At 46.1% G+C, this 27,367-nt stretch overlaps 2 protein-coding genes across 5 annotated transcripts in view; one reads left to right on the forward strand and one right to left on the reverse strand.

The window, feature by feature from the left end:
• The window catches only part of MED20 (mediator complex subunit 20), a 47,692-nt gene extending 47,454 nt beyond the window's left edge, over window positions 1-238 (reverse strand). The window contains exon 1 of one of the 4 annotated variants that reach the window (XM_073542510.1): window positions 81-238. In XM_073542510.1, the coding sequence (XP_073398611.1) occupies window positions 81-94 (14 nt within the window). In that variant the 5' untranslated portion in view covers window positions 95-238. Of the gene's footprint in view, window positions 1-54 lie in introns of all 4 variants that reach the window. The other 3 variants (XM_073542511.1, XM_073542508.1, XM_073542509.1) reach the window with 3 other exon arrangements.
• On the forward strand, window positions 215-25,933 carry BYSL (bystin like). The gene is made up of 7 exons (XM_073542506.1): window positions 215-574; window positions 7,115-7,277; window positions 9,332-9,470; window positions 9,799-9,932; window positions 10,027-10,187; window positions 17,192-17,294; window positions 24,490-25,933. The coding sequence occupies exons 1-7, from the start codon at window positions 316-318 to the stop codon at window positions 24,836-24,838; spliced, it is 1,308 nt and encodes a 435-aa protein (XP_073398607.1). The 5' UTR covers window positions 215-315; the 3' UTR covers window positions 24,839-25,933.
• The last annotated feature ends 1,434 nt before the right edge of the window (window positions 25,934-27,367 follow it).

Below are 27,367 nucleotides of genomic sequence, written 5' to 3' on the forward strand. Positions count from 1 at the left end.
TTAGTAGACCTGGCAACACAGAAAATGGAGGCTACTAACTGTGCATAGCCTTACTGTCCAACCACAGCGCCATTCCTCACCATGTCACCCCCATGATTTATCAGCAGGCGCTGCAGTGTACGGGCTCCTGTCTTTAGGCGCTAAGCATGACGTCTGTGGTCACGTGTCTATAGCCGGCTCGTCGCTATGAAATGATGCACACGCGCTTGAGAGACCAACTTCCGGGTATTTTCGGTCACTGGACGCCATGATTCCGTCGGAAGAGCATGTGATAATGCGCATGCGCAGTGACTGGTGTCCTGCACGTGTGTAAAGATGCCGAAGCAGCGCAGCTCCCGGGGCTCGGGTCCTCGGCATGCGGCTCTGGCAGATCAGATCCTGCAGGAAGGATCGGTCAGGCCCTCCACCAGGGCAAAGCGGCGGGGACAAGGGGCTGAGAAGGCGCAAGATGATGACTACGTGGACGAGAAATTGTCGCGGAGGATCCTGGAGCAGGCCCGGATTCAGCAGGAGGAGCTGGAGGCTGAGCACGGGGCCGGCACCGTGCCCCCCAGAGAGAGGACGACGGTGCTGGGTAAGGAGGCTGTGTGACCGTGGGTGCGGATCCCACGGGGATATTGACCGAGGACAATCCACATGGAATGATGTGACTCTTCCCACAGACAGTGGGCACAGCTCCGGGGAGCCCCATATCTGCTTATATGTACACTAGATGGTGGCCTGATTCTATCGCATCGGGTATTCTAGAGTCTCTGTTAAAATAAAAAATAGTGATATACTCACCTCCCGACGGCCCCCCGGACTCTGTCCCTCCTCTCACCACGCTCCTGGCATCTTCCGGTCCCAGTAATGCTTTGCGCGAAACACCGCTGATGACGTCGCGCTCTCGCGAGAGTGACGTCATCTCCGGCCCTTCTCGCTAAGCATTACTGGGACCGGAAGATGCCAGGAGCGTGGTGAGAGGAGGGACAGAGTCCGGGGGGCCGTCGGGAGGTGAGTATATCACTATTTTTTATTTTAACAGAGACTTTAGAACAGTGGTCCCCAACCTTTTTTGCACCAGGGACCGGTTTCAAGCAAGACCATTCTTCCATGGCCCGGCAGGGCGGGGATGGAGGTGTGGCAGGGGCGGGGCTTTTGTCATAAGGGGGCGGGGCTATGGACACGGTTGTAGTGTAGCAGTGCATACTTATAATTAAATAACATTTATAATGTGACTCAACTCACCATAGGTTTTGAATGAGTGCTCCATCACCCCCTTCTCCCCATCATTGCCTTCACCCCATCATTGCCTTCACCCCATCACTCCCTTCTCCCCATCATTGCCTTCACCCCATCACTCCCCTCTCCCCATCATTGCCTGCACCCCATCACTGCCATCTCTCCATCACTCCCCTCATGGTCTTCTCCTCATGTCCCCATCTCCTCCAGGGCCAGGCTACACAAACACAGACCAACACACATACACACACACATACACACAGACAGACAGACAGACACACACACACATTATACATACACACAGACACCACCTCTCTCCTCTCACCTGCCCGCCGCCCGCGCTTCCTCGCTCTGACACAGCAGCGGCCGCGCTCTCCTCTCTGTGTCAGTTAGAGACAGGAAGCGCGGGCGGCGGGCAGGAAGCTGGACGCAGTGGACGGGTCCTTGCAGCTCCGCTCCTGCTATTCCCTCTTGCAGGCAGTGGAGCTGCTTGATCGCTCCCTGGCCGCCGCTAAGAACTGCTGCGCGCCGCCCCAGTCCCTGCTACGCCACTGACCGCCCCCGGCTCCCCTTGTGTCCGCGGACCGGCAAGGGCACTGCAGCGGCCCGGTGCTGGGCCGCGGACCGGCGGTTGGGGACCCCTGCTCTAGAATACCCGATGCGATAGAATCGGGCCTCCATCTAGTGTATTATACTCCTGTTACACCCGGAGCTGCTGTCACTGTTCTGCTGTTACCTAATGTATTGTACTCCTGTTACAGCCAGAGCTGCACTCACTATTCAGATCTTACCAAATGTATTGTACTCCTGTTACACCCAGAGCTGCTGTCACTGTTCTGCTGTTATCTAATGTATTGTACTCCAGTTACTCCCAGATCTGCAGTCACTGTTCTGCTGTTATCTAATGTATTGTACTCCAGTTACTCCCAGAGCTGCAGTCACTGTTCTGCTGTTATATAATGTATTGCACTCCAGTTACTCCCAGAGCTGCAGTCACTGTTCTGCTTTTACCTAATGTATTGTAGTTCAGTTACACCCAGAGCTGCAGTCACCATTCTGCTCTTACCTAATGTATTATACTCCTGTTACAGCCAGAGCTGCAGTCACTGTTCAGATCTTACCTAATGTATTGTACTCCAGTTACACCCAGAGCTGCAGTCACTGTTCTGCTGTTACCTAATGTACTCCTGTTACACCCAGAGCTGCAGTCACTGTTCTGCTCTTACCTAATGTATATGTACAAGACTGTGCCTGTGTAATGAGCAACGCAGCAGTGATGCCTTTAACGGCTGTAATGTGCCTGTACAATAAGCGATGCGGCCGTGTTGCCGTGACGACTAAGCGACTGTCGCTGATTGGTCACGGCCTAACTTCCGCGACGAATCAGCGACGTAGGATTTCGGTTACAGGCAGACATAAGACAATTATATAGCACCTGCACAGATTGCTCGAATACTGGGCTCACGTGGCATAATGAATAGCCACCACTGCAGAAGCGTGAGCGCCGATCGTGGACAAAGCGCACGTCCCCATATAAAACTTTGAAGAAATGGCCAGTTGAACTACAAAGCAGAAATTTCACATAGTGTGCTCCAGAAGAGACAAATGTGAATGTCTGCAATTGAGTAACACGGCACAATGGGAAAGAGAGGCAGGAGCAGGGGAGTTAAGGGATTTTTTTTTTTTTTTAGTGACTTGTTCTCTTTTAACCCCTTCCTGACATCAGACGTACTATCCCGTCCATGGGACCCGGGCCCCTATGCCCATAGACGGGATAGTACGTCTACCGCGATCAGCGGCGCCCACGTGTTGAGCGCCGCTGATCGCGGCCGGGTGTCAGCTGATTATCACAGCTGACACCCGGCACTATGTGTCAGGGGCGGTCACGGACCGCCCCCGACACGTTAACCCCTTGCACACCGCGATCAAACATGATCGCGGTGTACCGGGGGTTAAAGGGAAGCATAAGCAGGGAGGGGGCTCCCTCCGTGCTTCCCTGAGCCCCCCACGGCAGCACAATGTGCAGCGCTGCTGCCGGGGGCTCCTTTCCTGCAGGCCCCCGAATCCAAGATGGCGACGGGGGCCTGCAGGTAGCTGGCTTCCTCAGTGCCTGCAAAGCGCAGGCATGAGGAAGCCTTGTGCACTGCCTGTGACAGATCGCTGATCTGTCACAGTGATCTGTGATGTGACAGATCAGCGATCTGTCACAGAACAGTGATGTCCCACCTGGGACTATTTAATAAAATAAAAAAAAAATAAAAAAATGTGTTTAAAATAATTTAAAAAAAAATCGCCAAATAAATTACAAAAAAAAAAATTCCCCCAAATAAATCCATTTTTTGAAAATAAAAATAAAAAAAAACAATAAAAGTACACATATTAGGTATCGCCGCGTCCGTAATGACCCGCCCTATAAAACTGTCCCATTAGCTAACCCCTTTAGCGAACCCCTTAAAAAATAAAAAGCGAAGCAAAAAATGATTTATCATACCGCCAAACAAAAAGTGTAATAACGCGCGATCAAAAAGACGCATATAAATATCCATGGTACCGCTGAAAACGTCATCTTGTCCCGCAAAAAACGAGCCGCCACACAGCATCATCAGCGAAAAAATAAAAAAAGTTATAGCTCGCAGAATAAAGCGATACAAAAATAATTATTTTATATATAAAATAGTTTTCATTGCATAAAACCGACAAAACATAAAAAAACGACCTAAATGAGGTATCGCTGTAACCGTACTGACCCAAGGAATAAAACCGCTTTATCAATTTTACCGCACGCGGAACGGTGTAAACGCACCCCCCCAAAAGAAATTCATGAAACGCTGGTTTTTGTTCATTCTGCGTCCCAAAAATCGGAATAAAAAGTGATCAAAAAATGTCACGTGCCCGAAAATGGTACCAATAAAAACGACAACTCGTCCTGCAAAAAATAAGACCTCACATGACTCAGTGGGTCAAAATACGGAAAAATTATAGCTCTCAATATGTGGTGATGCAAAAACTATTTTTACAATAAAAAGCGTCTTTTAGCGTGCGACAGCCGCCAAACATAAAAACCGCCATAAATAGTAAATCAAACCCCCGTTATCACCCCCTTAGTTAGGGAAAAATAATAAAATAAAAAAAATGTATTTATTTCCATTTTTCCATTACGGCTATGGTTGGGGTTAGGTTAGGGCTGAGATTAGGGGTGTGTTGGGGTTCGGGTTGGAGTTAGAATTGGGGGTTTCCACTGTTTGGGCACATCAGGGGCTCTCCAAATGCAACATGGGGTCTGATTTCAATTCCAGCCAATTCTGAGTTGAAAAAGTCAAATGGTGCTCCTTCCCTTCCAAGCTCTGCCATGCTCCCAAACAGTGTTTTACCCCCACATGTAGGGTATCAGCCTACTCAGGACAAATTGCAAAACAATTTTTGGGGTCCAATTTCTCCTGTTACCCTTAGGAAAATAAAAAATTGGGGGCAAAAATATCATTTTTGTGGGAAAAAATGATTTTTTTATTTTCACGTCCGAGCTTTATAAACTTCTGTGAAGCACTTGGGGGTTCAAAGTGCTCACCACACATCTAGATAAGTTCGGTGGGGGGTCTAGTGTCCAAAATGGGGTCACTTGTGGGGAGTTTCAATAGTTTAGGTACATCAGGGGCTCTCCAAACGCACATGACACCCGCAGACCATTCCATCAAAGTCTGCATTCCAAAACGTCACTGCTTCCCTTCCGAGCCCTGACGTGTGTCCATACAGTAGTTTTCTCCCACATATGGGGTGTCAGCGTACTCATGAAAAATTGGACAACAACTTTTGGGGTCCAATTTCTCCTGTTACCCTTGGGAAAATGAAAAAATTGGGGACTAATTGATCATGTTTGTGGAAAAAATATGATTTTTTTATTTTCATGCCCGGGCATTATAAACTTCTGTGAAGCCCTTGGGGGGTTCAAAGTGCTCACCTCATATCTAGATAAGTTCCTTAGAGGGTCTAGTTTTCAAAATGGGGTAATTTGTGGTACATCAGGGGTTTTCCAATCGCGACATGGTGTCCGATCTCAATTCCAGCCAAAAACGTCAAATGGCGCTGCTTCCCTTCAGAGCTCTGCCATGCGCCCAAATAGTGGTATACCCCCACATGTGGGGTATCAGCGTACTCAGGACAAATTGCACAATAACTTTTAGGGTCCTGTTACCCTTGGGAAAATAAAAATTGGGGTGAAAAGATCATTTTTGTGGAAAAAATATGATTTTTTAATTGTACCGCTGTACGTTATAAACTTCTGTAAAGCCCTTGTGGGTTCAAAGTTCTCACCACATATCTAGATAAGTTCCTTGGGGGGTCTAGTTTCCAAAATGGGGTCACTTGTAGGGGGTTTCCACTGTTTAGGTACATCAGGGACTCTCCAAACGTGACATGGCGTCCGATCTGAATTCCAGACAATTTTGCATTGAAAAAGTCAAACGGCGCTCCTTCCATTCTGAGCTCTGCCATGCGCCGAAACAGTCGTTCCCCCCCACATATCAGGTATCAGCGTACTCAGGACAAATTGCACAATAACTTTTGCAGTCCAATTTCTCCTGTTACCCTTGGTAAAATAAAAAAAAATTGAACCTGAAGTATTTTTTTTGTGAAAAAAAGTTAGATGTTCATTTTTTTTTAAATATTCAAAAAAATTCCTGTGACGCACCTAAAGGGTTAATAAACTTCTTGAATGTGGTTTTGAGCACCATAAGGGGTGCAGTTTTTAGAATGGTGTCACTTTTGGGTATTTTCTATCATATAGACCCCTCAAAGTGGCTTCAAATGTGATGTGGTCCGTAAAAATAAAATGGTGTTGTAAAAATGAGAAATCGCTGGTCAACTTTTAACCCTTATAACTTCCTAACAAAAAAAATTTTGGTTCCAAAATTGTGCTGATGTAAAGTAAACATGTGGGAAATGTTAGTTATCAAGTTTTTTGGGTGCCATATCTCTGTGATTTAAGGGCATAAAAATTCAAAGTTGGAAAATTGCGAAATTTTCGCCAAATTTCCGTTTTTCTCACAAATAAACGCAAGTTATTTGAATGAGATTTAACAACTAACATGAAGTACAATATGTCACGAGAAAACAATGTCAGAATCACCGGGATCCATGGAAGCGTTCCAGAGTTATGACCTCATAAAGGTACAGTGGTCAGAATTGTAAAAATTGGCCCGGTTATTTCAAAATAACCATTAAAATGTTCTACCGCTTTGATGCTGCAGTGTGTGTAAACCTGCTAAAATCTGTCCGAACTCCCGCTCAGTTCTAGGTAACGTTCTTCTTTTTGTGTTGACAGCAGTGACACGGTCCTATAGTTATCCATAGTGTGTATAGGAGAGAAAGTACTTAGTTTCTGAGAGGGCAAAGAAAATGGACTTTAGAAAAGGAGGAAACCGTGGAGGGGAAATGAATTCAGATCTCACATCCAAATTTATGGTGGCTCACAGCTACAGGCCTACTTTGGACAGCCTCTAGAGTGCTCAACGTAACATGGGGGAAAAAAACAAATTGATACTCAGCTCCCTGGCCAGCAGCACTCTGAATTTGGCAGTGAGATCCCTGGTTGTCTTGTGACGTTATGTCACGCCATTGATCAGCTGCTGCGTTCAGAATTCTATTAGATCAGTTCTGTCTGACTGACGTATGAAGGCAGCCGCTGATCGTCTGCAGCGGTCACGTGATGTGATTTATGTGTCCACTGGCGATTGGCTTAAAGACATCACTGGAAATATTGCAGGAGTGGTGTGTGTCAGGGAGCGAAGCGTATGTGTTTTGTATCATGTGGGACACTAAAGATGGTTGTCCAGTAGGGGACTTTAGATTGTGAACCTTTTATCGCATATATAATTGAAAATCATTTTGTTTTGCATAGAATACAAGAACAAAGGCAATGACTCTGATTCTGAGGACGAAGAGTGGCCGAGCCTGGAGAAGGCTGCTCGTGTGGATAAAGGAGGCTACAATGAGGACGTGGAGGTGAATCCTGAGGATGAGAAGGCCATCGAGATGTTCATGAACAAAAATCCACCACTAAGGTAAACGCTGCACTGCTCTGTACTTACCATCAGGCAGTGATAGGTTTGTGGGGTAAGTCACACATGGATGTGCTGTACGCTCCCTACTACACAGCACTGTGCTGACTTGTGCAGCTCCTCAGGAAATGTCGTCTTCCCTTAGATTGTCACTTCCAGCTCTATGCGTTCTCCCCTTGTTATATCTGTTTTTTCCGGTTGATTGGCCCAGAAATCTAGGTACAGTAGTATCTGGTGCCGTGCCAATGCCTCAGTCCTTTTTTCAGTATTTGTCTTGTAGTTCCTCAAAGGGATTTTCTCAGGTCTCCACCTGGTGACCTTCTCAATGTTGGGAGTGAATGGAGCAGTATGGTTGTGCATAAGGCACTGCTGCTCTAGTTGTATCAGAGGGACTGAGATAATCGCTCTGTAATATCTCTAGTCACATAGACACAGACTAGAGCAGCCATCGTGCCATTCAATTCAACTTCGGCGCCATGAGGAGGGATGGGGGATGTGTGTATTGATAGGTGTAATGCCCCATTTGTGAAAAATCCTTTTTATGAAATCACTTGGAAATCATCAATCTTTATGAATACCACGAAGACCATAGTTAATTCCCTGATTTATTATTTCTTTGGATCTGTATTGATCTCTTGATGGTCACCAGGACCTCCATCATAAAGAGGACCGTTCACGTTTATCATGTAATGTCGCTCCAGCGCCCCGAGAGTGGGGGAGAGCTGCGCTGTAATGTCGCTCCAGCGCCCCGGGAGTGGGGGAGAGCTGCGCTGTAATGTCACAAAATACAGTGTTGAATAGTTCCCCGATACTTGGTTGTATATTGCATACAGTGTCATGTAGTGGCATGACAGTTACGGGAGAAGAGAGCTGCAGTGAGTAGGCAGCATGTGACATGCACTGCTCTGCATCTGTTAAAGTTGTTGCATTATTCTCTGATGCCTGGGATAAATCCACAGCGTTGTTTTTAATAACATTACAGCTCATGGCTCCTCTCTGTAGTGACAGTAAGTGTTGGGAGTGAAGAGATCTGTGTGATCTGTTTAGAGGTATCAGTCTAACCATATTACAATGAACACCTGTATCTGACCTTCTCTGGGGACATTTGTTGTTTTTTCTGTGTGACACTGCTTTATGATTTAGCAACGTAATACAGGGAAAAAGTAAAGAATCTCTGCTAACACCCCCTTGGCACAAGCAAAATTAGCATATTAGGCTCCTCAAGTGTAGAATTCAATATCTCTGCAATGGAGAAGAGAAATAAAAAATGACGTTTTATTAAGCTCTTCAGCCCAGCTGTCCTGCCATAGCCATTTAAACACGGGGGGGGGGGGGAATGTTCTCTTCCAATAGAATAGACACAAATCTTTCTTTACAAGGATAATTTTCCCAGTCTGTTTATGTATTGGTTTCAAAATAAACCTTAAACCCACAGATGTCCTTTGTCATCGGCCTCCACCGTCATTGTTGCATCGTTGTTAGTAGAGTTGAGCGACTTTGGTCGGATCGGGTTTCATGAAACAAAATTTGTTTCAGATGAAACTGGTCCGACTAGAGCAAAAAATGTCGGGAGTTTCGTCCGAAACCAGACCTCAATGCAAGTCAATGGGGATTAAAAGTCGGCATTGAGTGGATGAATGTCATCCGCGCAATGCCGACTTTTATTTCCCATTGACTTGCATTGGGGTCGGGTTTCAGACGAAACTCCCGACATTTTTTGCCCTAGTCGGACCAGTTTCATCTGAAACAAATTTTGTTTCAGGAAACGATCTGACCAAAGTTGCTCAACTCTAGTTGTTAGCAATGGTGACAAAATAGAGCAAAAGTCCACTACTAGCAAAACAGATGCTGTGCTGATGCCTAGTGCATGGTCTTGTGTCTGCTTTGCATGTGATGTCATACAGGTATGTCAGAAGTTTTGATCAGTGGCAGCAGGGCTGTGGAGTTGGTAAGCCAAACCTCTGACTCCTCCAAAATGGACTCCGACTCCACAGCCTTGGGGTCTCTTTTTTGCAAAACTATATAAGTAATCATCAATTATATCATTTCTGTTTTAGACGAACACTTGCTGACATAATCATGGAAAAAATCACAGAGAAGCAAACAGAAGTAGAGTCAGCGATGTCTGAGGTTTCTGGAAGACCAATGCCACAACTTGACCCCAGAGTGTTAGAAGTATACAAAGGCGTTAAAGAAGTATGATGTACAGTTATATCCTGGCTGCTGTTGCGTGCCGGCTGCTGTTGCGTGCCGGCTGCTGTTGCGTGCCGGCTGCTGTTGCGCCTCTTTTTTGCCAGTGCTGGGCATTTAATAACTATGAAGTAGTCTGCAAATTTCTTTCATCTCTCCAATGCTGCTTACCATTTACTACTGCTTCTAATCCCTGCTCTGCAAATCTATAGTGCTGGCTTCTTACTAATACATGCAACTAGCAAATGCTGTAATGTTTTTTTTTTTTTAAAGAAAGTACATGATTTGCATACATAGGAATATATCCTAAGGAACATCTTTTCCCCCCCTTAAGGTGTTATCCACATATCGTAGCGGTAAGCTACCCAAAGCCTTCAAGATAGTGCCAGCTTTGGCAAACTGGGAGCAGATCCTGTACATTACTGAGCCTGAATCCTGGACTGCGGCAGCCATGTACCAGGCTACGCGGTATGTAGCAACGTTTTATTAGGATTACATACGCCTTCTCATTCCTGCTAGTGTTTAGGTCTAATCCTTCTGGTTTATTTTCTCTGCCCACCAGAATCTTTTCGTCTAACCTGACTGAACGTATGGCTCAGCGGTTTTACAACTTGGTGCTGCTTCCACGAGTGCGAGATGACATTGCGGAATACAAGCGTCTTAACTTCCATCTTTATATGGCTCTTAAAAAGGCACTATTCAAACCAGGTGCTTGGTTTAAAGGTAAATTTACTGTGCATTAAGGAGGTTCAAAAATAGAGGTCCTCTTATTCTTAGAGATTTTAGTTTTTTTTTTTTTTTTGTTTTGTTTTTTTGTGGTAATTAAGCCGTTTTTATTTTTCATTTCAGAATAAGTTTGTCAGAATGCAGTGACCATATTTATAATGTGACAGTTTTACCGCTCATTTCTGAAGATAAAACGCACTTACTGCTTGTCAAACAGATCAAAGAAAATTCTGTGCACTGATCGATGTATACTGGATCGCCCAGTGCCCATAGGCTGCCAGAGTTCTGTGCAGCACAAGTCCTGTTTACACAGGACGATGCATCACCAAGTGTGATCTTTTGTTCTGATATATGATGGCAGCCTTTTTACAAATCATGCTGATCATGAAACAAGCTGTTGTAACCCATTTACCCCTTCCAAGCCTGTTTTCACCTTCCTGATATGAATTGCGTCTATTTGTGAAAAAATTCAGAAATATGGTGAAAATGTGGAAAATTTTGCAAACTTTCAAACTTTTATTTTCCAGGACGTCCCTCCTGACAGCACCAGGGAGGACGTCCCTCGCTTCCTTGCAGGGACGGGAAGAGCACACAAGAGGTTAAAAACAGTCTCCACCCCCATTCCCTCAGTGTTTCTTCCTGTCCCTGCACGGAGGGACGCACAAGAAGAGTCTGCTTACCGGAGGGGTCCCGGGGGATCAGGCGGCCCTGCCAATCCTTCCTCCTGTGAAGCGGCCCCCGGCGCTGAAACCCTCCTGGGTGGGGGTCCCTCAGCCGCAGAGACCAGGGGAGGGATGAGCTCCCTGGGTAGAGCTGCTTCCTCCCGCAGCGGAGGCTCTCAGCTCTGACGCCGGCAGCAGCGCGGGGACCGGAAGTCGCGTGCAGAGAGACCGCGGCGCACTTCCGGTGACGTCAGAGCGCCGGAAATACAGGCTGCCGGCGGGCGCTCTGACGGAGCAGAGCGCGGCATCAGCGAGACAGGCAGCACCCGCCTGTCCTGACCTCGCAGAGGCTCCCAGCAAGGATGGAGAACCAGGGCAGAATCGACCCGGACGGGGTAAGTGCGCATAGCGCAGACCGACCGACCGAGACTCGGACTGCCCAGATCAGAGCCTGACTGTCCCTCTTGCACTATGCAGGAAAAGGCACAATCGACAGCACCCACTCCCACGACCAAGCAGGCGGAGAAAAAGTGCCTACTATCTTGTACCAATTCACCCAAGGTCACAGAGATTCCTGAGGTTTGCCGTAAGACTTCAGAATCGGACCTGCCACTTTCAATTTCACTGTCTTCCATTTGGTCTTGCCTCGGTTCCTCGAGTCTTTACGAAGCTAATCGCGGAAGTGGTGGCGTTCCTAAGAAATCGGGGAATAATCATCATTCCATACCTAGACGACTTCCTCCTGGTGGCGAGATCAACAGAGGAACTGCGGCGGCACAAGAAGACAATAAAGGTTCTAGAGTTCCTGGGCTGGATCATAAACAAAGAAAAATCGGACCTAGTACCAGAAAAAAGAAAAAAAAATTTGGGAGTACTACTGGACTCCAGAAGCAGAGCTTCCTTCTTACCACCAGAAAAACAGACTAAGATACGAGACAGCATGAAGGAACTTCAAAAAGGCCGCGTTTCCATCAGAGCAGCAATGCGCGCTCTGGGCCTCATGACATCCTGCATCCCTTGTGTCCGATGGGCACAGTTCCATTCGAGAACCCTTCAAAAAGAAGTACTTTCCGCCTGGGATCGTCACCAGACCTCCCTAGACAAGAAAATGGCCTTGTCTCCAGCAGTAAAAAGATCCCTGGTGTAGTGGATGCAGCGACAAAATCTAAGGAAAGGTGTCCCCTAGTTCACCTCCCCATGCGTCCTAATCACTACAGATGCCAGCAAATGAGGCAGGGGGGCTCATCTAACAGGCAGAATTCTTCAGGGAGAATTGCCGGCAAACATGCGGTCCACTTCCTCCAACTACAAGGAACTTTACGCCACATGGGAGGCCCTCAGAAGAAATCAGGACCGACTAAAAAACCAACATGTCAAGATTCTATCGGACAATGTGACGAACAAGGCATTGGGCACTCCAGGACCTGGCAAAAAAGATTTTTTTTTTTCCTGGGCAGAAAATACGGTTCTGTCGGTAACAGCCGTCCATCTCGAAGGATCACAAAATACAATGGCAGATTATTTAAGCAGACAAAAGATCTGTCCCACGGAGTGGGAGCTGAACACAAAGATTTTCCAAAACCTATGCCAGCGCTGGGGAAGTCCGCACATAGACCTCTTCGCAACCAGAAAGAATACCAAGACGTACAGGTTTTTCTCTCTGAATCCGCTGGACAGTCCAGAAGGGGTAGACTCCCTAAGCCAGAAGTGGGGGCAGACGCTCTCATACGCATTTCCCTCGATAGCTCTCATTCCAGCCATCCTCAGGAAGATTCAGGAGGATCAGGCAAGAGTGCTACTGATAGCACCTTATTGGCCGAAAAGGAGCTGGTTTCCACTCCCAGGGATTATGGCAGAAGATCGACCACTTCTGCTTCAACAGAGGGAAGACATCATTCACCAGGGGCCGGTTCTTCACCAAGATCCAGGAAGACTTCACCTATCAGCCTGGATCCTGAACGGCAGATCCTGAGGGCTCGAGGCCTGTCAGACCAGGTCATATCGACTATTCTGGCCAGCAGAAAGCCCGAAACTTCTGCGATATACCACAAAATTTGGAAAAGATTCTGTCTAGATTGTGGCAGGCCCGACTCAGCGGAAGGAAAACCAGACATCCCAAAGATACTAATTTCCTTCAGGCAGGCTTTAATAAAGGACTTAGACCTAGCACGCTGAAGGTCCAGATCTCGGCAGTAAGCGCCTTTCTTGATTACCCCTTGGCCTCCCATCCCTGGGTAATAAGATTTATCAGGGCAATTCAGAGGTTACGTCCCACAATCAGGAGGTCAGTCCCCCCATGGGATCTTAGTCTTGTCCTGAGGTCTCTTTGCTTAGATCCCTTTATCCAGAGCCAGGAGATGCCCATTTCACATCGAACCATGAAGGTAGCATTCTTAGTGGCGATCCCCACCGCAAAATGGATAAGTGAGATACAGGCGCTATCTATCCGAGACCCATATCCCCGAATCTGGGAGGATAGTATAATCATGAGACTAGACCCCACCTTTTTGCCCAAACTTGCGTCAGTCCAGAACTTAAACCAGGAAATAATTTTACCTTCCTTTTGTGAGAACCCCTCAAATGACAATGAAAGGGCCTTGCACGAATTAGACGTACTCCAGGCAGATATTGATTACATCAAGGCCACGCAGGGTTGGAGACAGGACCATAACCTATTTCTACACTTTGGGGGGGAAAAACAAAGGGAGGAAAGCCTCAAAAGCCTCCATCGCGAGATGGAGAACATCGCTAATCAATTTAGCCTACGTCTCTCAGGGGGTTCCTCCCCCAGAAAGGTTAAAAGCTCACTCAACACGAGCATTATCAGTTTCCTGGGCAGAAAGGGCAGGGGCTTCAGTAAGCCAAATCTGTAGGGCCGCAACCTGGTCCAGGTTGGACACATTCTGTAAACATTACAAATTAGATGTATTATCTAACCAACAGACTGCTTTCGGGAGAATGGTTCTCCAGGCAGTCACCCTAAGGGGATACTTTGGTATTCTCCCTGGTGCTGTCAGGTGGGACGTCCTGGAAAATAGGCATTAGACCTACCGGTAATTATGTTTCCAGGAGTCCATCCTGACAGCACGGATAGTTCCCTTCCCGAAATAACTGTCATATGTCGTAATATGATTCTGTAAATAAAGTGTTCAGTTGCATCATTCACGGTGTGGTACTTGGAAAAACACTGAGGGAATGGGGGTGGAGACTGTTTTTAACCTCTTGTGTGCTCTTCCTGTCCCTGCAAGGAGGCGAGGGACATCCTCCCTGGTGCTGTCAGGATGGACTCCTGGAAACCTAATTACCGGTAGGTCTAATGCCTATTTTTTATGCCCTTAAATCAGAGTCATATCGCACAAAATAGCGAATAAATAACATTTTCCACATGTTTACTTTATATCAGCGCAATTTTTGAAACATAATTTTTTTTATAGGAAGTTATAATTGTTAAAAGTTGACCAGCGATTTCACATCTATTCAACAAAATTTACAAAACCTTTATTTGTTTTCAATTTTTTTTATGGACCACATCACATTTGAGTGACTTTAAGGGATCAATATGACAGAAAATACCCAAAAGTAATACCAGCCTAAAATCTGCACCCTTCAAGGTGCGCAAAACCACATTCAAAAAGTCTATTAACCTTTCAGGTGCTTCACAGGAACTGAAGCAATGTGGAAGAAAAAAAAATGAGCACTTTGTCACAAAAATTAACTTTTAACACAATTTTTAATGTTACTTTAGCACCATATTTTCCATTTTAATAAGGGTAACAGGAGAAAATGTACCCCAAAATTTGTTGTGCAATTTATCCTGAGTACGCATATACCCCATATGTGGGAGAAAACTACTGTTTGGGCGCATGGAAGTGAAGGAACACTGTTTGACCTTTTTGAATGCAAAATTGTTTGGAACCAAAAGCCCCTGAAGTCCCTAAACAGTGGAAACCCCCCACAAGTGACCCCATTTTAGATATCAGACCCCTCAATGAACTTATCTAAATGTGTGGTGAGCATCTTGAACCCCCAGGTGCTTCACAGAAATTTGTAACGTTGAGCCGTAAAAATAAAAAAAAATCACTTTTTTTTATTTTTTTTTATTTTTTATACTTTTATACCATATTTTCCATTTTAATAAGAGTAACAGGAGAAAATGGACCCCAAAATTCGTTGTGCAGTTTCTCCTGAGTACGCCGATAGCCTATATGTGGGGAAAACTACTGTTTGGGTGCATGGCAGGGCTCTGCAATGAAGGAGTGTTGTTTTTGAATGCAGACTTTGATGGAATGGGGTCTGCATGTGTCATGTCACGTTTACCGAGCCCCTGATGTGCCTAAACAGTAGAAACCCCCTACAAGTGTCCCTATATTGGAATTGATCTAGTGTTTTTTTGATACGTGAATTTTATAATGTGGTGTCATACGTAAATTGTGTAGAGTGCATCAGGTTGAATACGTGAGTTGTGTAGTGTACGTCAGGTTGGCATATGTGAGTTGTGTAAGTCAGAAAGGAATTTGGTAGTCCATGGCACAATTTGAAGCATTTTTTTTATACAACGGCCAAGTGTCGCATTGCCAAATTGGTGGCCTTTCTTATCCCCTTCTGTAACACACTCGGCAGCAATCTGTGGCTCATAATCTTGAGGCGCTGAGGTCTATACTGTATGGGGAACCTACATAAGAAGCAAATCCTCCAATAGACTTTTTCATATAAAAAATACATTTTATTGAACAATGTCATTACAATTTTAGTAAAAGGGATGATGACACACAGAAAAACTAATGCAAAACACTGGGCGGGAGGATAGGTTTTTTGCCCTGTATATAATAATGAACACGAAAACCCAAATTCCCTGGAAATGATGAAAAAAGTTTAAAAAAAAAAAAATAGACCAGGTGGGATTAGAGGTTTTAAAAATAAAATAAGGACTCAAAAACAAATCCAAAGGACAGATTGAAGGGTTAGATATTTGTGCAGGCTTACAAAAGAATATTCAAAAATACACAGGTTAATATTAAACAAATATAAAAAGAAGCCTGAAGAAAATTCCTAAAGCTGGATTTTTTTGCACACCATGGCAAACCCCTAGATAAATAATCCAAATGACATAGAAAGAAAAACAGTGACACAGCTTAAATAGTTAACAGGAGGCTAAGGGGTGCACATATTTACCCATTGTCCAGGACCGCCACAACGTACCCCCTTGACGCGCGTTTCGAATTCTTCCTCAGAAGGGGTGTGGTGTAAACTTATTTTTTTTTTTTTTCTATTTAGAAAAGAAAAAATAAAATATAAAAATTTGGTAAAATAAAAAAAGAAAATTCTTAGACATCAGTAAAAAAACTGACACCAACCTTGACTATATTCAAATATTGTAATAGACGGATTACTACAGTATATTTTAACTGTGCCTAATTTAGTCCTATCAACTAATTTAAATTATTTTTCTAAATTCTTCTTTAACAAACACAAAACTGGAGGCTGATCAGTGTTGTGTTGCTGAGCAGCGCTTGACGGCTGTAGGACACGCACAGAAGTGATTCTTTTTTTCTTGCTATCTGACACTAACCCTGACTATATTCAGAAAAAATACTGTAGTAGGCAGATTACTACAATGTATTTTTACTGCCCCTTATCTAGTCCTGTCAGCTAGTCAAAATTATTTTTTATTGAATTGTTTTTTCACACACACACACACACACACTGATATGTGTCACTGACCAGCGCTCGACGGCTGTAGGACGCACGCATGAATGTGGTTCAAAAAGGGCATAAAAAATAGATGGGGAAAAAAGTCGTGACCAAAAACGAGCATTGGTGCCAGTCAGTCACGTGCGTCTGATTGGTGGCTGTAGGATGCACATAGTGGTGTAAGAGGTTGGGATGGGGAGGAATAATAATTAGGGGAAAAAAGAAGGTCCTGGAAAACAGCGAGTACAAGTGCTGATCAGTGATTTGTGCAGGATGCTCGAACGGAGGAGGTGCAAAGGGGGTGGAAATAGAGTGGGGTTAACAACGCTCGTTCCAGATCATCTTGCAGTGTAAATGTCCCTTAACAGTGATGATTGTCCTGACCTTAGACAACAGCTAATAATCACATTCTTCTGGAAAAATGAAATGCACAACTAAAAGAGAAAGTTACAATTGTATTCATTTGGAGACACGGTCATGTTTTTTACTTAGTTTATGCAATGGCTACATTGGTGGTTACCTCCAGTACATGGTCAGACTTTGCTGCACACAAACTTTTTATGGCATATTAGTGTTGGAAAAAGATGCATGATTGTATATGTCACTGGTCACATTACAGCCACTGATTATCTGCTCCTCTTGGTCTAGGAATCCTCATACCTCTTTGTGAATCTGGAACTTGCACCCTGAGAGAAGCTGTGATCATTGGAAGTATCCTGACTAAATGCTCTATTCCTGTTCTTCACTCAAGGTAGTCTTTTTTTTTTTTTTTCCCCTTCGCACATTTCTGGTTAACTGTTTTATCTCACTTCTTTGACAGCTATCTATCTACACATCTTCATTATCCTTAAAGGGAACGCATCACCAGTTTTTCCCGGTATAACCCTCGCCCCACCTTTTATTGTCTATTTACAGTATTCTAGTAAGATGTATATGTTTCAAGTCCCCTGTGCATTGTACAAAATATTTTGCTCAGCGCCTCCTCTTCCCACAATCACCGTCCTCCTGCCCTGCTTCATGTGTATGGCGCGTCCTACGTCATTTACAGTGTCCCCCCAATCAGGCTTCTGCGCAGGTGCACTTGACTCTACCCTATTGAGGGCAGAGCAAAGTGCTGTCATTTTTCATGCAGCAGGAAAGGCCGAAGAGCGCTGGTTAGCTGGAAATAAAGCCGGCGCTTGCGCATTACAGTACTTTGCACTGCTGCCAGCAAGGTAGAATAAAGTGTGCCTGCTCAGGAGCGCTATTGGGGGACACTGTGGATGATGTAGGATGCGTCATCCACTTCAAACAAGCAGGAGGACAGTGATTGAGATGAGTAGGCAGCACCAAATCAAGACCTGCAATGCCGACCGGACTTCACTGTAGGGAGGGGGATAATGGCTATTTTTTTGTGCTATGCAGAGGGGATTGAGGACTTGTATACAGCTTACTAGAATAAAGAGGCCTTAAGCGTTGGGCCGTACTTTACATTGGGAAAACCTGGTGACTGGGTTCCCTTTTAAGTATATATTTTTCTCTCACTTCATTGGGGGACACAGGAAACCATGGGTGTATGCTGCTTCCACTAGGAGGTTGACACTATGAAAATAAAGGTTAGCTCCTCCCCAGCAGTATATACCCACCAACTGGCAGAAAGCTATTCAGTTTTATCTTAGTGTCAGTAGGAGGTGGACACGGGCTGCTCTCAGCCCTGTATCTACCTCTTAGGTTTTTGTCGTGTTTATTATTAATCTCTATTTTTCAGATACAGCTTGTGATTATGGGCGACGGAGTGTAATTGGTCACTCCGTTCTCTCTCCTAGAGACCGGGAGCACAGTGTGGGAATGCGTCACTACTGTACCCTCTCATGTCTGGCAGGCAGGACCCCATGCCTTCTAATACTTCAAGCGTGTTTGGGGCATCCACAAGCCGAAGATGCGGACTGGTCCTTGCCGCTATTACCCTATGCTGCCCTCAATAGCCGGTCGCTCAGGGGAGGAAGACTGAATCGTTACCCTCTGGCCATGGCCACCAAAGTCGTCTACCGGAGTTGTCTCAGTGGCCCCGAGGTCTGAAAGTCCGTCTTCAACTGCAAGTTCTGTTAAGAGGGAGGGATGTGGATCTTCAGGACAGGTATTCACAGCAGCGGGGGGGCTCCATTTAAAAAAAAAAAAAAAAAAAAAAAAATCAAATATATAGTCATCATATGCAGGGGTCCTGACCAGGGGTTAAGAGCCATGTAGCCGTCATTCAGCACAATTTCTGGATCCCTCGGACTTCTAACAGCATTTACCACGCCATCCCCCTGCGGCTCCACAGTCAAAATCTAGTCCCCGGCTTCATTCCTGGCCTACTACAGTACTTGGCCATGCCAGCCTGCCAATCGAGTCCTCCGGAGCTCTGCTTGGCCCCCATCTACGGCCTATCAGAGCCTCCGTTTCTCCCTGCTCGGAAGATCTTCTCTTCCTCTCCTTCTACAGACGGGGTTTTCTTTGCATGCTTCAGGCCCTCCTCCCTGCCACTCCAGAGCACGAAATCTGCGCGCCATACACACTCCTTCCTATGAACCGGCGCCATCTCCACACCGTTCTGAAGCCAGCAGCCCGGCACACTGCAGCAGCTTGTGTCACTGCAGCAGTCTGCCTCACCGTAGAACCTGCCTTACTGCAGCGCCGCAGCCTGTCACGCAGCTCGGAATCAAGTTTTCGGCCAGGATCCAGGTCTGTACACTCTGTCACTGGGGGGTCGGTTCTCATCTCTGACAGATCTCCCCTGGCATCTTTCTCTTCTGTCTAGGCCTAACCCTAGGGAGCCTCACTCCCATCCTCCCATTGTAGTACACTTCACCTGTTCTTCCTGTAACAAGAAGTTACGCTACCCTCTGGTCAGACCTCATCTCTGTGCCATAGCTGCAGTTCGCCAAATATGTCTTCTCAGGAGCCCCCCACTGTTCGTAATGACAGTGCGCCCCCTCCTGAGTGGGTGACATCTCTCTGTTGGTAGCTGACCTAACCAAGGTGTCTCACATTTTGGTCTTGGTTTTGGAACAGCTTCCTAATCCTGCACATGCTAGCGGGTCTCGGCTACCCCCCGCGCATACCCAAAGGGATTCCCCTCGCAGAAAGTCCAGAATTTCAAAAAAGCGCGCCCGCGTCAGCTCACGATCGCCATCTCCGCCTGTCAGGATACCAGCTCCCTCCCTATCTCTGTCATCGGACGCTCCAGAAAGGCTAGAGTCAGACCCTGTTTCTGAGTCAGATTCGGATCTGGACTTGGCACAAGTTTCCAAACTGCGTGACACTGTGGATAGTTGAATTGTCTCTGTTAATGAGACTCTTGATATTAAAGACTCTGAGTTCTTTCCTTCTGAACAAACTGTGTCTTTCAGGAAAACGAAGCACCCTTCCCATGTCTTTGCCAACCACGACGAGTTCAACAGGACCTTCACGGTGGATTGGCAGCACCCAGACACACATTTCCAGGGAAGAAAACGCATGAGCGTCCTGTATCCTTTTCAGCCCGACCTGCTTAACAAGTGGGCAGCGTCTCCTTCGGTTAACCCTTCGGTCTCCCGGCTGGCCACAAAGACCATACTCCCTCTGTCTGACAGTTCCTCTCTAAAGGAACCGTCTGACAAGACATATCGTGTCTCTGGCTAAGTCTGCCTTCGAGGCCGTGGGCACTTCCCTCTGCCCATCCTTCGCCGCCACTTGGGTGGATAAGGCAGTCTCCGCATGGACGAAGCATCTCCGCCAAGGTATCATCGCCGGGGCCCCGGCCGACGACCTAGCTGATCTGGCGGACCAGATCGGCCATGTCGAAAAATACCTTTTGTCCGCGTCACTTGATGCAGCCGCCTGCTCAGCCACAGCAGCTGGCAACATCGTCGCTATCTGCAGGGCCATGTGGCTCAAGGACTCCGCATCAAAGAAGTCCCTCACAGGACTTCCCTTCCACGATTCTCGTCTATTTGGATAAGAGCTGGACAAGATAATTTCAAAATGCCACGGGAGGAAAAAGTACGCTTCTACCATAAGAGGGTTAAGCGTACGCCCCGTCGCACAGTTCCTTTTCGTTCCTTTTGGAGGTTTCAACCACACAGTTACACCTGACAGGACAAGTCCCCAGTTCGTCAACAAAGAAAATGACCCTCCTTTAAGCCAGCCCCGACCTGGCGCTCAAGACCTGCCCAACGCTGGCCCTCTAGATCAGACACCAACAGGTTTTCATCAGCATGACTGGGTGCTCCCACCTGAGAAACCTCCCGGAGTGGGCGGTCGTCTCCTTCAGTTTTGGGACGAGTAGCTGTCCATAGTTGACGACGCCTGGCTAAGACGTCGTCTCCTACGGTTACAAGATAGTTTTCTACTCTCCCTTGATCTCGTTTCTTCGAGTCCCTTCCACCAAAAAATACCCCTCTCAAGGCTATCGACTCCCTGTTCAAGACCGGCATCATCGTCTCCGTTCCCACACAAAAGCGCTTCTCAGGTTTTTATTCCAACCTGTTTGTGGTATCAAAGAAAGACGGCTAAGTTCACCCCATTCTGGACCTCAAACTCCTAAACAGATATGTACGCCTGCGTCACTTCAAGATGGGAGTCCATTCGATTCATGATGGCCTCCATGGAACCAGGGGAATTTCTCTGTTCGGTGGACATTCAAGATGCCTACCTGCACATTCCTATCTTTCCCTCGCATCAGAAATTCTTTCGGTTCGCCATTCAGTGGTTTCACTTCCAATTCACGGGACAGCTGTTCTGCTTAGCCACCGCATTCAGAGTTTTTACCAAGGTAATGGCGACAGCGATGGCTATTCTTTGCAGCAGGGGCATCCTCGTCATTCCCTATGTGGACGACATTCTCATCAAGGCCGCATCCCCCGTAGCGTGTCAGGAGAGTCTGCAGATCACCCTGAGCACGCTCGCTTGGTTGGGCTGGATAATCAACACTGTGAAGTCCTGTCTGACCCCGGTCCAACGCCTGGTTTTTCTGGGAATGCTCTTCGACACCGCCCAAGCAAAGATCTTCCTACTCAAGAAAAAAGCTCTGGCGCTCATATGCAGTGTTTGATCTCTGAGAGGTTGCTCCCTCCGCTTCTGCATGAGTGTATTAGGCAAGATGGTTGCCTCGATGGAAGCATTTCCATTTGCTCAGTGTCACACGCGCCCTCTCCAACTCTTCCTTCTGGTGAGATGGGACAAGTCGATCCGCTCCCTGGATTGGGTGATCTCGATTCCGCCGTGGATAAAACTCCCTGATATGGTGGGAACGTTCCCAGTCGATCCGACTCAGGAGGTCCTTCCTCCCCATTCGTTGGAAGATAGTCACGACGGATGCCAGCCTTCTCGGCTGGGGAGCAGTCTTCCAGGACCTGACAGTCCAGGGTCGGTGGGCAGCTCAAGAATCTGCCCTCCCCATCAACATTCTGGAACTCCGAGCAATATTCCTTTCCCTGGTACATTGGCAGGATCTCCTTCACAGATGTCCGATTCGAGTTCAGTCCGACACCTCCACGGCGGTGGCATTCGTCAACCACCAAGGGGGAACGCGAAGTCGGGCAGTGATGTCAGAGGTCGCTCAGATCTTGTCCTGGGCCGAGCAGAATGTTCCAGCAATTTCCGCGGTGCACATACTAAGAGTCGAAAACTGGGCGGCAGACTTTCTCAGCCGACTTTCTCAGCCGAAAAGGTCTCGCCGCAGGCGAATGGTCTCTGAACCAATCAGTCTTCCACAGAATCTGCCTCAAATGGGGGACTCTGGAGGTCGACCTAATGGCGTCCAGACTCAACCACAAAGTTCCGCCATTTGTGTTCAGATCTTGCAACCAGCTAGCAATTGGTCCGGATTGGCCACGGAGACCCTGGTACACGGAGTTGGTTAGCCTCATAGCGGACACGCCATGGAGACTTCCAGATCCTCCAGACCTTTGGTCGCAGGGGCCCTTCTTCCACCAGAGCTCAGTCGCTCAATTTAACGGAATGGCTGTTGAAGCTGCGGTTTTGAAATTGGCTGGGTTCTCCGACCAGGTCCTACAAATTATGATTAAGGCAAGGAAGCCTTCTTGTTCCAGAATTTACCACCGAACATGGAAAGCATATTTCCACTGGTGTGAAGCTCACCAAGTCACTCCAATGGTGTTTCTTCTCCCATCCATCTTGTCTTTTCTACAATTGAGTCTGGAGTGTCCGGACTGTCGCTTAGTTCCTTTTAAGAGACAGGTTTCGACTCTGTCAGTCCTGTTCCAAAAGAATGTGGCCGTTTGCCGCCCACTCAAAACTTTCATTCAGGGAGTTGCTCACTCTGTTTTCCCCTACCAGCCCTCAGTGGATCCCTGGGATCTTAATTTGGTACTTGATGTTTTACAGGAGTCTCTGTTTGAACCGCTACGTGAGATCTTTCACATTCCTTTCCTGGAAGGTCGCCTTCCTGGCCGATCAGACAGGTTTCTGAGCTGACATCGCTCTCTTGTTGCTCTTCTTTCCTAATTTTTTACCAGCACAAGTTGGTCCTGCGTCCAGTTCCATCCTTTCTTCCCAAGGTGATTTCCAGCTTTCATTTGAATTAAGACATTGTGCTCCCATCCCATTGTCCGTCTCCGCTGCACCCCCGAGAACGGTCGTTGCACAAATTGGATCTAGTGAGAGCTCTATGCGTTTATATGTCTGTGGGACTGAGCCCTTCGGCTCTGTTTCTCTGTTCATTATCCCAGAGGGTTCATGAAGGGGTCTTCCTGCGACCCGGTCTACCATCGCTCGATGGATCTGTTCCACTGTTCTCGAAGCTTAGCGTCTAAGAGGTACAGAACGGCCACTGATTACGACACACTCCACACGTCCGGTGGGAGCCTCCTGGGCAATTCGCCATCAGTCATCGGCATTGCAGCTCTGCAAGTCTGCCTCATGGGCCTCCATTCAAACCTTTACTAAATTCTACAGGGTTCACACTAATGCTTCATCTGATGCGAACATTGGTAGAAAGGTACTGCAAGCCGCAGTGGCCTGAGCTCTGACTTGAGGGTATTATACTTCTTCCCACCCTTGGGACTGCTTTGGGATATCCCATGGTTTCCTGTGTCCCCCAATGAAACGAGAGAGAAAACAAGATTTTGGGCACTCGCCGTAAAATCTGTTTCTCTGAGCCTACATTGGGGGACACAGCACCTGCCCTTTTTTATTGTTGTATCAGGTTTTGTTCTTATGTTACATTCACTGTCATTTTCTTTGCTTCTCTTACTGCTTTCTCACTAACTGAATAGCTTTCTGCCAGATTGTGGGTATATACTGCTGGGGAGGAGCTAACTTTTTTTTGGCATAGTGGCAGCAGCATACACCAATGGTTTCCTGTGTCCCCCAATGAAGGCTCCGAGAAACAGATTATATGGTGAGTACCCAAAATCTTGTTTTTTTTTTAAACTTGTTGCAGATTGATGTGGGTCTGGGTCCTTAAACACAATTGATTGGTCAAAAGACTACTCAATTGACAATTGGGGGTTCTCACTACCCCAGACAGGCTGCAGCAGTGATGTGGCTGTTTTTTTGTATACAAAATTTTTACACAAACTATAAATTAACTCAATTAGCAGTGAGAAAAAAAATGATGCAGTGATAGTATAACTACAGTGTTTGTGACCGCTGTCGACAGTCACTGTACTCTGCCTATAAAGACAGAATTAGCCACTGAACACAGTGAGTGACTGCAGTGGTCTCATGTTCTATAGTTGTGACATCACTGCTTCAGCTTGTTAAAGCGGAGAGGCTGTGCTGAGTTCGGGGAGGTAAGTATTAATAACTGCAACCCTATATTAGGTTATAAGGGAATATTTCATTTCCTATTTTTAAGAGGATTTGACACCTGATTTACTAAAAGTAACAATTTAAAGAAATTACAGAAAAACATAAAAAAAAAATAGGAAAAATGGATTTGAATAATTCAAACTTGTTTTTATCCATGTTTTGTGTTCCAGTGCTGCTATGCTGAAGATTGCAGAATTACCATATAATGGAGCAAACAGTATCTTCCTTCGGCTTCTGATAGATAAGAAGTATGCTCTTCCTTTCCGGGTTTTGGACGCTCTTGTCTTCCACTTCTTGGTGTTTCGCTCGGATCGTAGAGAACTCCCAGTACTTTGGCATCAAAGTTTTCTTGTGCTTTGCCAGCGATACAAGGAAGATATGTCCTCTGAGCAGAAAGAGGCCTTACTGGAATTACTGCGTATTCACAGCCACCCGCAGATCTCCAATGATATCCGAAGAGAGTTGGTCAATTCTAAATCTAGAGATGTCGAATGTGGTACACCTATGGGCATGGACTGATCATTACAGAGGATGGAGATCAATTACCATATATACTTGTGTATACGCCGAGTTTTTCAGCACATTTTGTTGTGCTGAAAATGCCCCCCTCATTGTCCCAGAAGCCGACGGGGGAGGGGAGTATTGGAACAGCGGGTCACAGGATGCACGAGCTGGTGGCTGTAACTGTGCCTGCTGCTAAAGAGAAATGAATATTCACTGCACTGGCAATGAATATTCATTTCTCTTATAGTGCTCACAGCTGCTACCTTCCAGCAGCTGTGAAAAAAAACAATCTCCTACTTACCTTCCCTGCACACCCTAGCAGGATCCTGTTCCGACTTCCAGCAGCTCCTGTGGCTGAGCAATCACATCTTCCTGGAGAGTGGCAAGAGATGAATACTCATTACCTTAATGAGCGGGGACACGTGTTCGCTTGGTCGCAGAAGCTACTGGAAGCTGGACAAGATGCTGCGAGGGCACGCAGGGAAGGTAAGTAGGAGGTGGCGTTTTTTTATGCTTTTCTCATGGGGGGGGGGCATGCATTCAAGGATGGGGATGAGGACCCATTCATACAAGGATAGGGAGGAGGAGGCATGCAGACAATGACGGGAATAAGGAGCCATGCATACCAAGACAGGGATGACAAGGCCGTGCATACCAGGATAGGGATGAGGGGACAATGCGTACCTGGCTTATGCTCAAGTCAATACGTTTTCCCTGTTTTTCGTGGCCAAATTAGGTGCCTCGGCTTATACTCGAATATATACGTTAGTTGTGCTTGAGAAGATTAAGAAGAGAGAGAACCGCTACATATATACATTTGTGAAAGAACTACAGCGCTTGAATGGAATTCTGTGTAACAAACTGGCATTGGGAAACCAGATATTGCTTGAAGTAATTTATTGTTTTGATGTTATAAAGCCACATCTACCAAAATGTACAGTTTTGTGCCCATATCTACGATTTTTCAAGAATTCAATTGATTGATCAAATGGACAATTAATAACTTTGACATTCTCCATTTTAGAGCAAGCTGTATCTGACAGCTTGGTTTACGTCTGGGCTCAGTGCTTTATTTTGGTGCATTTATGACAGTAAATATATATTTGGTTATTGTGCCGTTATATATCTTTGGAAAGAAAACGTTAAGTGATATTTTAAGGAAGAAAATCAATTTTATTGAAAAAAAGGTTGGCATTTTACAACACCCAAACAAATACAGAAAATAAGAACATTGAGCTAGCAAGAGATTTCACATGTGGCCATATTTCCACGCCAAAAACATTTTAGGTTGCCTAAAGGTCTGTATCGTTATTAACCCTTCACGACCTTAGATGTACCCATATGTCCTGGTTGAGAAGGGATTCCAAGCCTAGGACGTATCTACATCCTGGCGATCGCCGCCGTGAGCTCAGCTTACATGACAACTGGGACACCGTTCTCTCACAGCCAGGAGCGGTGTACACACTGCCACCAGCTGTTTAACCCCTCAAATGCCACAATTAGTATCAATCGCAACATTTAGCAGGCTGGGGGGGATGATCAGAGTGATAATTTATAGTCCCATAAAGGATTTAAGTAAAGGTTCACACTCCAAATTTTTTGCACCATTTTTTGATGTGTTTTTTAATGCAAGTTTCAGCTGCATTTCACGGTACCAGCAAAGATTTCAGAAAACTCATACACGCACACACTTTTTTTTTTTTTTTTTTCCTGGCTGTTCTTGTCAGAGTTGAATTTTTACAAAGTGTAGCATGTTACTTCTTTCAGTGTTGTTGCAGCATTTTTCACCCATAAGGCTGGTTTCACATTAGCGGGTTTTTGCGCATTGTGCGTGCGCATGCGTCATGCGTGCCTATGTTTAACATGGGGGCGCATGGTCTTGCGTTTGCACGCGTTCGTATGCATTTTCGTGCGCATGCGTTTTTTTCAAGGTGTGCGCCTAGGCGTGCCAGACGCAACCTGTCACATTTTTGGGTCCGCCGAAAGGCGTCAAAAAAACGCTTGCGCACGGAACGTGACAAAATAATGCATTACAGTCTATGGGAATGCAGGCGTGTGCATGGACATGCGATCGTATGCGTTTTCATGCGCTTGTGGTTTTGGCGTTAAAATGTGTAGACACTGGTTTTAACCCCTAGAGAAGAATGCGCATAAAAAACTCAATCGCATGCAAAAACGCATGATGCGTTTTTTGCATGCGTTTCTATTGCGCACGATGCGCTGCGCAAAAAAAGCTTATGTGAAAGTAGCCTTAAAAGCAATGAGTAGTGCAAACAACGCAGGTATCGGGTTTTGCTGCGCTTTTGATGCCAAAATCTGATGAAATTGAATCAGATTAGTTCTTTATTTTATGCAGCATGCACAAGAGACAAATGTACCTTGACAAAAACACGGAAACACTCAGCAAAACCTGCTTTTTTTTATGTTGCTTCTTTGTTGCCAAGACAGCAGATTTTCCCTGTGGAAAAAACGGAGTAAAATAAAAAATATAAATCACAAAATACACATTTTTATGTTAAAAGAATAAGTTTCAGAACGATCCAA

The sequence above is a fragment of the Dendrobates tinctorius genome, unplaced genomic scaffold (genome assembly GCF_039654945.1).
Source record: "Dendrobates tinctorius isolate UK_male_01 unplaced genomic scaffold, ASM3965494v1 ptg000127l, whole genome shotgun sequence".
Lineage (NCBI taxonomy): Eukaryota > Metazoa > Chordata > Amphibia > Anura > Dendrobatidae > Dendrobates > Dendrobates tinctorius.